This window comes from Propithecus coquereli, unplaced genomic scaffold (genome assembly GCF_000956105.1).
Source record: "Propithecus coquereli isolate 6110/MARCELLA unplaced genomic scaffold, Pcoq_1.0 Scaffold7, whole genome shotgun sequence".
NCBI classification, from domain to species: Eukaryota; Metazoa; Chordata; class Mammalia; order Primates; family Indriidae; genus Propithecus; species Propithecus coquereli.
Genome location: NW_012153062.1, coordinates 20784714 through 20798539, shown reverse-complemented (window position 1 = coordinate 20798539; position 13826 = coordinate 20784714). Strand labels below are relative to the sequence as shown.

At 34.9% G+C, this 13826-nt stretch overlaps 1 protein-coding gene across 2 annotated transcripts in view; it reads left to right on the top strand.

The window, feature by feature from the left end:
• The window catches only part of NEXN (nexilin (F actin binding protein)), a 21639-nt gene extending 12338 nt beyond the window's left edge, over positions 1–9301 (top strand). For both annotated transcript variants that reach the window (XM_012661119.1, XM_012661118.1), the window contains 4 exons: positions 1860–2057; positions 5165–5386; positions 7952–8137; positions 8372–9301. In XM_012661119.1, the coding sequence (XP_012516573.1) occupies positions 1860–2057; positions 5165–5386; positions 7952–8137; positions 8372–8740 (975 nt within the window). In that variant the 3' untranslated portion in view covers positions 8741–9301. The remainder of the gene's footprint in view (positions 1–1859; positions 2058–5164; positions 5387–7951; positions 8138–8371) is intronic.
• Positions 9302–13826: the final 4525 nt, after the last annotated feature.

The following is a 13826-nucleotide window of genomic DNA, read 5'->3' as shown; positions in this document are numbered from 1 at the left end:
AAAAAAAAAAAAATAGAAAAGCAAAAAGCAAATTTGATTACTACTACTTTTGTTACTTTTTTGCTTAATATTTTCCCACTTCCCTTAAGCAAAAATCCAAAAACTTTTAAAACAAATTTCTTCAATAATCTTGCCCTAGTATATTGCTTCAGTTTCATTTCTTGATCCTTTCTTAATCTGCTTTGTTCCAGATATACTAAATTTGTTTCTATGTCTTCAAAGTGAGGATCTCTCCGCCTTCACAAATACTGTCTGAAGCTTGTCCCTCTCTCCTTTACCTATGCTCTGCTATCTTCTATTCATAACCTTCCATTTACTCTGAAAACCTTTCCTGATAATAAACACCTCCTATGAATTCTTACAGCATTTAGTACTCCCCTAGTATTGCACTAATGGCATATTGTTAACTCTTAACGGCTGTCTTTCTCACTCGGTGAGGCTGAGACCATTTACCAAGCATGTGGTACAATACCTAGTGTAAGAGACATCCAATAAATATTTATGGAGTATGTGATATTCAAACTATCTTGTGTACACTAGGAAATCCCTGATTCACCAATGGTTTCTACACAGAAACCCTACAGACATTGTGAATGGACTTATTTTTTAGAAAATAAGTACGTTCAGAAGTGGTAGAAGAGAAGTAGCTGTGAAGATCGGGAGACCTAGTCCTGGGGGCAGATTTTAGGCCAAAATTGCATTTTACTGTGATTCACTAGTGGAAAAAGTGCAGGGGAAAAAACTGTGTTAAACCAAAACCGAGTTTCCTAGAGAAATTTCTCTATCAAGACAAGAGAGAAAAACTTCTTCCTTCATCTATATTGTTTTCTTATCCAGGACCAAGTATTGTGGTTTCATACTATAGCTCAGTTAACTCATATAATAAAATTAAAAATTTTTGGCAATCTTTGGACCATAAAACCATTTAAACATTGTTTCTGAGTTAAACTAGTTCTGTAGTAAAGTGTGGGTTTAAAGTCTTGATAAAAGTTGGAACAAATGAATAATTACCCCTTGCCTCTCGTTCCCCTTTGTCTATTTCAATCACAGAGTCACAGTTCAGGCCAGAGGTTTATATGTATATACCTTCAGTGGACAGAAAAACAGAATTAGAAAATTGTTTTTCATGGTCAAATGCATTCCCTGTCAACAACTGAAAAATCAGAAAGTTTCTATTTGCAATTTAGGGATTGCTTATATACAAGGGATGATAATGTAAGGATAAGACTTCCTTTTGAGAGCTTACTATGGTGTTAGAGACACTGCTAAGTGTTTCTAAACTTTCTTTGATCCTTATGACAACCCTATGGAAGTTGTCACAGATAAGGAAACCCAGGCTTAGGCTAGGTAACTTGCCCAAGGTCACAGCTAAGTGGCAGATAATTTGCCACATAGTATTCGTGTTGACCTTAGACAAGTTACTTTGCAGTGCCTCAGTTTCAGTTTTTGCTTGATTATGAAGAGATCGTGATGGGTTATCTCATTCATTCAGACAAGACCATGATTTAACTGAAATGCCCTATTTTAATTATCAGAATGGAGATTCACTTTAATTCAGTTAAAAATGTTCTCAATATTAGAAAATGTTAATGTCTAATTCAAATGACTTATAGCATAAATAAAGTCAAAGTATTTCTTTGTGTTCACTGGAATGGAGAATAGTTACCATTTACTCCATAACCACAAAATACCTCAATCTTACATTTTCTAGTAATTCCTCTCTTGTTTATTATTAAGTCTCCTGGTTTTTAGTTCAATGTGAAGCATTTCTATTCAAGACATCCCAGTTTCTTCTAGAAATATTCCCTTCTTAGTATGTATAATTTCAGCAAGAGTGATAAAAAAATTACTTTAAATAGGTAGTAGATGATGACTCCCCAGAGATGTATAAAACAATTTCTCAAGAATCTCTTACACCGGGAAAACTGGAAATTAATTTTGAAGAATTATTAAAACAAAAAATGGAAGAAGAAAAACGACGAACAGAGGAGGAACGGAAGCATAAACTAGAAATGGAGAAACAGGAGTTTGAACAGCTGAGACAAGAAATGGGAGAGGTAAGATTTTAGGAAATAGCTATCATCCGGGCACGGTGGCCCACACCTATAGTCCCAGCTACTCAGGAGGCTGAAGCATGAGGATCACCTGAACCCAGGAGTTCAAGGCTGCAGTGAGCCATGCACCACTCCAGCCTAGATGACAGAGCAAGACCCTGTCTCTAAAAAAACAACAAAAAATTATATCTATTTCTTAAGCTAAGTATTTTATTTATATTACCTTATAATAACCTTGTAATTATTATTCACATAAACGATACTCAGCATACTCCCGAGGTGCTTACTTGGTAAAGGCTTCTGCATAGTTATGTGTACTTTCTAGTGTACTATAACTCTCTACTCTTTCCTTGCTAGTTTAAAAAAAATATATAGGTTTGCAAGTGACTGTGATATTACTATAATTCCTTAAGTAAATATTTATTCCTATTTACTTCAGAATTATGTGAGTACACCATGATTGAGAACTGTTGTTCTAGAGTACTTAATATACCCATTTATACTGATTTTCCTTGAAACAAAGACTTAAACTGATAAATTTAATCAAAATAAGATAAAACCATTGGAGTATCACAGATGCTAATAGGCTCATTAGTTTGGCAAGTCTTTTTTTTTTTTTCCTTTTCTTTGAGACAGGGTCTCACTCTGTCACCCTGGGTAGAGTGCAGTGACGCATCACAGCTCACTGCAACCTCAAACTTCTGGGCTCAAGCAATCTTGCCTCAGCCTCCAGGACAGATGGGACTATAGGTGTGTGCCACGATGCCCGGGCATGGGCACCAGAGGAGAGGGGGAAAGAGGCGTGGGCAAGAGGCGTGGTGGCCCACGCCTGTAATCCTAGCACTCTGGGAGGCTGAGAGGTGGGAGGACTGCTTGAGGTCAGGAGTTCAAGACCAGCCTGAGCAAGTGAGACTCTGTCTCTACTAAAAATAGAAAAAAAAATTAGCCGGGCATGGTAGTCCACACCTGCAGTCCCAGCTACTCGGGAAGCTGAGGCAGGAAAATCACTTGAGCCCAGGAGTTTGAGGTTGGCGTGAGCTATAGTGACACCACTGCACTCTAACTGGGATGACAGAGCGAGACTCTGTCTCAAAAAAAAAAAAAAAAGGACCTGTCTTTACCCCTACCTTGGTGGGGGCCAGGCCACATACACTGAAAGGGTTAGGGTCCAGCACTCAGCCCGATGACTTGGGGCAAAGTAAGCAGCATCTTTCCCAGCCTCGGACTGGCAGTGCCACGGCATGTTTGGTAGGTAACTTGGTAACTCCTCTTACAAACTTCCAAGAACCCTGTGGATGGAGATCCCTACACATAGGCTGCAATCTCTTGGAAGTCGCCCGTTTGTCATGGTTGGGGCAGTGGGCCTGTGGGAAGGGGAGTTTTACTTCTCTGCCCTGGCTGTGGCTGGCAAATTATCTAGCTGGCCCAGAGAATATAAATGCCATATAAATATAAATATATAAATAAAATTCCATGAAAGTGCTGTAGGAAAACATTCCAAGGTCTAACCTCTTCCTGCCCCTAAAAAAATTTAGTAGCATTTTATATAGAAAGCTGAAAATGAATTGTCTATGAAAATTCACTTCTAAAGTATATTTTAGTATATTATCGAGATGTAATCTAGTTACTATAGGGCAGTATGCAACTGTCAAGACATTCTGATGCTATTAAATGACTCAACCTAATGTGCGGAGTTTTCAAGCCAAGTAGCAAGGCAATTCCAACATCACTACACTGTAGCTTATTAGTTCAATGGTTAATTTTGAACGGGATGATTTAGAAAACATTGTTGATATGTGTATCATAAATGTGTTAGTTTTGGTATTTTATGAGTGTTTTCAACCACACAGTCTGAAAAGTGGTAGTAGTACAAAGGAATAAGTTTTCTCTTTTACCCCTTGGTTAAGCCAAGAAATTAAGCCTCATGTCACATCACAGACTGTGACAACCCATAATCCCCCCTTTTTAAACCCTGCCTAGAACTCTAGGTCTTCTCTGGGAAAAGTATACTAGGAATAACTGCAATATTTTGCCATTCCACATAGTGAGATTAGGATTTAGTGTAGCAAAGTCCCTGACAAAGGACTAGTATTATTAATAATAAAAATGTGAAAAGTCAGGGAAAAGGAACCTGAATAAAAGAACAAGATTAAAATGGAACAAAGAACTGGAGCCCAATGTTGGTTGACTCCTTTTCTATCTTTCTCTATAGAATATATAATTGAGGATAAAAGTGATATGTAGAGAAATGTAGAGATTTTACCAGACCGTATCTTCAGAAATGCTTGTTAGCTTGAGTATTAATGTAGCTTTATAAGACTACCATAAAATCAAAAACAGAAGAAATTTTAGAGATATGCTGTCTTTATTTAGAGATGAAGAAAATCATACCCAGTGGGTTAAATAACTACACAAAAGACCACACGGTATCAGAGCCAGAACTAGAATTCATATCTGACTCCTAGTTCAGTGTTCTTTGCCTTCCCCTAACAAAGATCTTTCTACAATTCATAGTAAAAACTAATCTTGCCATGCATATTGTAGTTGTAGCAGGTTATCATGGTATGTTAGAGGACTTTAGCCATATTCCCTGATGAAAATATTTTAAATGGAATGTTTTCTGAAGCCCTAAATTTGTAGTAATACTTTTTTTTTGAGACAGAGTCTCGCTTCCACCCTGGGTAGAGTGCAGTGGCGTCATCATGGCTCACTGCAACCTCAAACTCCTGGGCTCAAGCCATCTTCCTGCCTCAGCCTCCGGAGTAGCTGGGACTAAAGGTGTGTGCCACCATGCCCGGCTAATTTTTTAAGTAGAGATGGGGGCGGGGGAACGGGATGTGTCTCCCTCTTGCTCAGGCTGGTCTCTAACTCCTGAGCTCAAGAGATCCTCCCACCTTGGTCTCCCAGAGTGCTAGGATTATAGGTGTGAGGCACCGTGCCTGGCCTTGTAGCAATACTTTTACTTAGTAAATTTGGACCTTGCATTTAGGGAAGAGATTATTTAAGCTTTATTTTTGGTTTCAAATGAGAAAAAATGCACACTTTTTGGACAGTTTATTATACAAACTAACTTGCTGATACTCAACATATAAAATCTAATTTTTTTGAAGGAAGAGGAAGAAAGTGAAACCTTTGGATTGAGCAGAGAATATGAAGAATTAATCAAATTAAAAAGGAGTGGCTCTATTCAGGCTAAAAATCTAAAAAGCAAGTTTGAAAAAATTGGACAGTTGTCTGAAAAAGAAATACAGAAAAAGATAGAGGAAGAACGAGCAAGAAGGAGAGCAATTGACCTTGAAATTAAAGAGCGAGAAGCAGAAAACTTTCATGAGGTATATTACTTTTATAATCAACATACTTATGGTACAGTAATGATAATGAATTTAATAGAAATAACATTGGCTTTGAAGTAACTTTTAATACTTACAATTAACCACTGGTGCATATAGTAATCTGGCAACTAATAGCACATCAAGATCTTAAGAGACTTTGACAGACTTCCACACTCCAGCATTGTTTCAAAACAACTATTATTAGTGTTAAAGCCTATAGTGAACATCAAATGGTTCACTGTAGCAAAATGGATCAAAAATATTAATTGGGATATGTTTTAGTTGAATTGGTGGAACCAGTGTATTTGAGTTAAACTCCAGAGATTATTCATACTAATTTTACAGATAAGGCTTATAAAAAAACAGGTTCAAAGGACTATAAGGCAAGCTTCACAGAAGAATAGGTGATAGGATATAAAGTTGTAAAAGTAGGTTGTGGATAGTTGAAGGGCCTTTTTAACTTTGCAGGGACTATGATCTGGGGAACAATGCTAATAACCATATTTGTAGGGCAGAGTAATAAAAACCTTACATTTATGAAATAATTCTGGGATCATGGAGGATGAGCTGGAAGATAGGCACAAAGGCATGCAGTTGGGGCCAAGGGAGAATAGACCTAACTTTAACAAAACTGGGTAACAGGCTGCTTTTTGGGCAGTTGGTTGGTGAGGGACCTAACATTACTTCAGGATTACCAGGGAAACTAGGTGATGCTACAGAGAAATCGTATCTGGAAAGGTGGGGTGAGTAAATTGTTTTGGACGTGTAAAGTTTGAGCTATATTTGATAAGGTAAAGACCTAAAACGGGTCTTGAGCTCAGAGAAGAGCTATAATTGCAACTTTTACAGATAGTAGCTGAAAGTATAGGAGTAAAAGTCACTCAGAAAGTTAATAGTTTGAAGGTGAATGATAAAACCCTAGAGAACACAAATATTTAGTGGACGGATGGCCATATCAGTTGAGATTTAGTGATGTAAATATGTCATAGAAAGTACAGTTCAGTCAGCATGCGCTTGCTTCCCTTTTTGGTTAAAGAGCAGTCATACCTATCCCTACAAGGTAGGTAAGAATAATGGAAATAAGGTAGGTAAGTGACCTCTTGTTTTATTGCTATTACTGGCTCTTTCGCATAAATGGATGTGAGATTAAAACATGGCTCAATGGTCAACATATCCTCCCACCTCACTCTCTTGAGTAGCCGGGACTACAGGTGTGAGCTACTGTGACCAGCACCAAATTTTTTATTTTCTAAATACAGGTTCAAGGCAGCTAAATGAAGTTATAAATATACATAAACTTATGCTAATATCCAGAAGGCAAGTTATTAATGGGAGGGACTCAGTCATAATAGCCGTTGTTGTACCTGCTGAAATATTCTATCTTGAACATTCATGTGGTAAATAGTATTAAGTGTATAGTGTGAAGAGGTCCTGTTTTTTATTTAAGTCTCAGAAAAATCTGTTGAGCTAAAAGTAATCAAATCATTGTTTAATATGTATTTCTTAGTCTTTCAGACATCAAATAAAAATCTCATTCAGAACCAGAAAAACCACTCAACTTTCTTTTACCCCCTTCTACTCCTTTCAATTGGAATCAAGGTGCAACTCAAGCTGATGTGAAAACACCCCTGAACCAAGATTTTTCTCACATAGGCAATTAACCTACAGCTTGTTTCAAAATTTCCCTTTAGTTGGATGTGGTACCTTGAAACAATTTCCCCACAGTATTATATATAAATGGTGAGATTTACAGAGAGCCACAAAAGCCAAAGTAGTTTAGAGACCAAGAGTGAACTAGAATGAAAGTACTTTAGAAACCATGATGGTATTAACCTCTATTAAAATTACTCTCACAGGCCATCAGTGACATCATTACCAAATTGGCTTTTTCCTAGACTCTATTTGATAGTTGACCTGCTGCTCTTAAATCACTCCCTTAATTATTTCCATGGCTTCCAACTCTCATCCCTAAATGGATGACTCACATATTTCACTTTAATGACTTCGTGTTCCAACCATTGCCTTTTTCAACAGTTGTCTTCACCTGTTTTTCTACCTATAAACACCCACCCCTGCATTTGACCATCAGTAAATTTGGATGGAATTCATCTCAAGGGTAAGGAAGGAAAATCATGAAGTGAAAAATAACAGAAAAAAAACATTTCTCATATTAAGTAGTAGGGTGAAGAGTAGTAAGGAGTCTGTTGTAAGAAAGGAGTATTTTAACAATTGTAAGAACATATAGTATTCTGACCTTTTTCTATTATTCAGTCTCAAAACCAAGCACTGAATTGGTTAGGTAAATAGGCTGGGATCCCAGCGATAGTGAGTTTATCTTTACATTGGTAGAAAAAGATTATAATTAGATGAATGCTTCTTAAATATACCGGTCACTTTTCCTGAATTGGGGAATAGTGAAAATCTGCATGTCTGCAGTGTAGCACAAATATGCATATCAAACATGTTTATTTTGTGCTTACAAATACTACTTTCGGAACTACTGATGCTTTAGTTCTTGGTTTTTAGAAAACAAACACTTGTTATTCTTGGCCCACTTTCTTGAAGGAAGAAGATGTTGATATCAAGCCTGCAAAAAAAAGTGAGGCCCCATTTACTCATAAAGTGAATATGAAAGCTAGATTTGAACAAATGGCTAAGGCAAGAGAAGAAGAAGAACAAAGAAGAATTGAAGAACAAAAGTTACTACGCATGCAATTTGAACAAAGAGAAATTGATGCAGCACTACAAAAGGTATCAGGCTGACATATTCTTTATTTTCCAAAGATGCTCTTAAAAACCATAGTTTTATGAGAAGGGTTAAAAAAATGTTTTAATAGCTTTCAAGTCACTGGAACGTTATTAAGTACACTTTTAGTAAGCATACTTACATGTTCTAACACTTTTACCTTCACAATTGTTACTAAACCACTGCCCTGAAAGTATTGTATTTGAAATACTAACCTGAATGCACATACTTTAATACAGAAAAGAGAAGAGGAGGAGGAAGAAGAGGGTAGCATAATGAATGGCTCCACTACTGAAGACGAAGAACAAACTAGATTAGGAGCTCCATGGTTCAAGAAGCCTCTTAAAAACACATCTGTTGTAGACAGTGAGCCAGTTAGATTTACTGTTAAAGTAACAGGAGAACCCAAACCAGAAGTGACATGGTGGTTTGAAGGAGAAATACTACAGGATGGAGAAGACTACCAATATATTGAAAGGGGAGAAACTTACTGCCTTTACTTACCAGAAACTTTCCCAGAAGATGGAGGAGAGTATATGTGTAAAGCAGTCAACAATAAAGGCTCTGCAGCTAGTACCTGTATTCTTACCATTGAAAGTAAGAACTGATCGCTCTTTTAATTTAACTTACGTACTATTAAATTTTTTTCCCTTTAAAAAAAAAAAAATCACCTTTCTTCTTCTCTTTTCTAGCTGATGACTACTAGTTTCCCTCTTCTCCCCTTGGAACTTTCTTTTTCTCCAACTTTCTTACTACATCCATCTTCTCTGTGGCGGGGCCAAAAAAGGAAACCAGAAGTGCCACTCTGTTGACTTCTTATTCCTTTTCATAAGTCTTCAAAACACAAGCTCATCTAAAGAATATGTTCTTTTCCAAATGAGCACCAGATTTATTGCCATCTTATACAGTAGCGGTCAAAAAAAATGTATTTAATGGGGGAGCGGGCAGTGCGAAATTTACTGAACTGTTCTATCAGAAGTTATTGTAAAGGCTGTGTATTTCCCGTAAGAATTTACAGCAACTATGTTTTTAAAAACCCAGTAAGTTATTTTGCATGAAAGAATGCCATTTATGAGCTTTTACACCTAAAATTAGTCTGAAATAGCTGAGACAATGAATTTGGAACCTATCAATGAGTGGGCATTTTCCTTAGTAGCACATTATTTTGGTTGTTGTAGTTCCAAAGTCTTTCTGAAGCAGATATATTGGGGGCGGGGTGGGGGCGGGGGGAGTGCCATGGAGAAAAACAAAAATTAAAGTAGGACTTTTAAGAAGCAATTGCCTGACAAAATTTGAAAATTTGACAGAACCCACTGCCTATACAGTGTTCTGAGTGTTGAGAATGTTAAACATGTATTTTTCAAATGTGTGTAATATATAATCAAATTTATAAAGCAAATTTATGTTGTGATCTTGCCTGAACAAATTATATTTTAATGAGAAAACTTTGTATTAACAGATCATACAGGAGAAAACACTTAATGTAATTGAAGGTTTCAAGATCTAAGCATACTAGACTTAATAATGGCACAACCTTCAATTTAAAAGTATAATCTTTAAAATGAGTTTGTAAATAATTAGCTACCATATTGTATTATCAAGTTGTTTTATATTTTAATTTTCTGGAAGACAATTTTATTTTACAATGTAAACCCATAATAAAGTAATTTCTGTATTTAAAAAAGTCTTTCTGTATTTTAAAGACTTGTGCAGATGTTTACCTCTTTATCATCCCAGTATTTTCTCACAGCAAACCTTTAATGAAAAAGTCAAGTAAAAAGTAGAAAATTATTTTTATTGAGTATTACATGTATAAAAGAAACAAAGCACTCTAATATTCACCAATGTACATTTATTTATTGAGGAAACCATAATGAATACAAAATTACAGCAATCATGTGCCCTTTTACATACAATGTCATTAAAGCAAACTCTAAACCACAGTTTGTAAAGTATTCAATTTACCTCAAGTCCAAGCTGCATCTCCCTAAGACACTGTTCCCATCACAGTAGCCATTTTAAGCCAATCTTCTTTTAACACACGGGTAGTTTCTGTAGAGAACATTTTTCTCAGGACGAAAATGCATCGAGCATGCATAAGAAAAAATATATATATATGCACAAACACATTTAAGAGTTTCTATAGGGGTATCACTGAAGGAAATAAAACCCTGGGATTCATTTGCTTCTTAAAAGCACCAATTTAAAAATCCCTTAGAAGTTTATATTGTGGCAAGAAAAATCAAGTCACTAACTAAACAAAAAATAAGGTTATTTTCAGAATCAAAATTATCTTTAGGTATTGTTAAAATGCATTTTAAAATGAGGCAGAATTTGTAGAAAATAAAAATAAGACATCCTCATTAATTAATAAACTCTATATCATTATTCTACACAACAGGTAACTTTCTAGGTACAACTGGTTCTACTGGCAGAGTATTCAAACAAACGAAATGTTACCACTTCTGAATTAGTCCTATTTCCCTCTGAAGGTACTCTGCTACTCCTACCCAAACCCACCCTTATGAATTAACTACCAAGTTATTTGTTTAAGGATATATTTTACAACGTTTATAAACAACTAGTATCAAATTACTAGTTTTAGTATTAAAACCATTTTCATTAATTAAAAAATAAAACTATATTTCTCATTTCTAAAAGAAACATCAAACCACAGAATTCTAAGCATCACCACACTAAGATGTCTTAAAGAAAAATAAAAATATATTGTCAAATTTAAGTGCTAAATAAAAATCAATCAGTTCAATTTCAATCTAAACATTGTTCTAAACTAATACCCACTGCATTCAAATCAACTGGCTCACCTTTTCTGCTTTCCATTTATTTCAAGGTTCTTTAAGATTAGTGCCATTTAAAATAACACTTATAGTACCAGTGAAGGCTTATGGTAATGAATAAAAAATTCTCATGAGATAGAAACAATGCCCCAATATCTATTAGCATTCATCTATATGTTCTTTTATAAAATGCAAACTACAACTAACCAAAACTTGATGGGCTCTTAATGTTCAAAGAGCCCCTTTATATTATCAATCTTACATACCTATCATTGACTATTAAAACATACATATACATAAATGTGGTGCAGTAACTATATAACTTAAGAAATTTAACAGTTCATGGAACATTTAAGATCAAGTGAATAGCACTTTAAAAGGAAAAGTGATCAAAAGCAGGTACATTACACCCTATACCATATTATGTATGGGAATACATTTCATATTTCTCAATTATGATTTGCCAATTTTACCTTCTACATTGAGCCCTTCTATGGTCCATGCTCATCGGCTCACCAATGGCATACACTCAAAGGATTCCTCTTTATGGGTAACTATCTCAGGACCTGATTTTATGAGCTATGATTTGGTGCTTGCAGCATCTTCAGCACTGTGTGTGAAAATGAAGGCAGTATTTTTGAATATTTTTCTTTGTTGTAGAGATAAGCAGGAGTTTTACAAGGATCAGCACATTTTAGAAATCGAATAAACAAAACTGATATGATGCTGCTTTAATACATTCATCTTAACTCAAAATATGTACCAGTTGAAATCTATAGAAACACACAAACATTTTAAACTGGCAAAAAATAAAATAAATGCAGTGTCAGTTATTAAAATATTATTAAATCAGAAAAATATTGGTTGCTACAGATTATGAAAGGTTATTTGCTATACAGTTAACATTTCACTGATGCACATGCCTTTTATCAAAACATACTGCCAGTATTCCTTATAATGTTTTCCTTTTTCAGCATATATAAAAGTAATGAGAACTGAATTATCTAAGAAAAAATCATAATAAAACTCTGACCCATATTGTCCCTACGGAATTACTATAGTTCAAGAATAAGAAAAAAATAAAGTCATAGCTTTGGAGGGCAAAGAAATGTCCTGTCAATCACATAAACAGATTGTGAAGGCTGTTGAAGTTTCTGAACAAGTGATTTTCTAAATTTTGAAAATTGTGTAATTGTCCTTTCTTAATTGTAACACTTCTGTATTTGGGGAAAAAATACAAAAATATTTGGTTGGATGTAGTTCACTTACAGTAGCAATCTACTCATTATTTAGAAAAAAAAAACAAAAACCAAAAAACAACTAAAGTAAAAAACATAACCCAGAAATGTAAACAGTTGCTTGAACAACTTACAGATTTTCCACTAAAATGGTAGCATAAATAACAAAATACATTTTGGGGAAGCAGTAGCAGATTGCTTTTGAATACACAACCACAAAAACCTCACAGGGACAACATTAATGTACTGAAATATTTATTTATATATGTCCTTAGGTTGTGCTTACCTGTTGCTTTTTGCAGCAGAACCTAAGGTGGAAGGTCTGGGAAGGCACTGTGAAGTATAAATAATTGCACTGTTTGCAATTAATAAAGATTTTAAACCTTAAATGAATCAAAATCAACAGCCTCCAATTTGTGAGTTATGATATTGAATTCAACTGAACTATTTCTTCAGTTTAATTAATAAATGCACCACTTCCTAAAAGATCATCTATAAAACAGTATCATGCAAAATACTGAAATTGTTCATGTCAATAACCTACACTCTTAAAGATAACAGATAACTAACTCCTTAACTATTAACCTTCAAACTAGAACTACATATCCAGATCTGAATAAGGGTAAGGGAAGTCACTCTAGGTTATATAAAACAATCAAAAACATTTCAAAATATCTACAATGTACTGTACTGCTATTTTCCATCCTGTAGGCAATGTCAACATTTATGTCCTTGTACATCTTCCTTTAAAGTATATTCAAAACGACAAATGGTGCTCTCCACCAATGACAGAATATATATCTATGAAATGGTGTTAAAACTGCTACGTTGCTTATTATTTGCAAACTGAAATCCACTTCTGTTTGATACATTTCAAGTCTTTCATATTAATATATAAGATGCATATTTTACACTGAAAAACAATATTTTAGGAGCACCAGTGAGTAATATTATTCAACTTTGTTAATGATCAGTTTTCTTTAGCTATAGCTAAAGCACATCAAAAATACTTACCCATTAAGCTCACTTAAAAAAAAAATACAAAACTATGTATTATTCTATGTTAAATTAAAAAGCAGTTATGGTTTTCCAAGATATCAGCACTGTATTCCAACATAATATTCAAACAAAGTATGGCATTTGCATTATGTGGAACATTGACAAAAAGATACTGTTGCAGTTCATCAATTTGTCATTCTGATGTACTTACAGTGCAATGCTCCTTGAAGGAACACAATCAAGGATGATACACAGCACAGTCCTCCTCACCCCTACAGAGCTAGTTCTATACTGGCTGGATCAAACCTGCACTTCAACAGACAATGGCAAGACAGACTGTATTTGCATGTAGTCTAATATATTAATATGCAAAGAGCCAACAAATATGCAAAGAGTAAAACAATGGATTTCAACAAAATATCAGAACTTCAGCATGAGTGTTAAAGAGTAATAAAATGATTTCAAGTACATAAAAAAATTAAGTTGATTCAATGACTGGACTTGTGCATTTACAAAACAAAGCTTATCTATACTGCAAAAAGAAAAAAAAAGCTTGAACGTTTCCATACCCCATTTATGTTTCAATGGCAGATGCAATGTAACTATACTTTTTGCATACTATTCACTTTTCTACCCTAAATTTAGAAAGAAACACACTA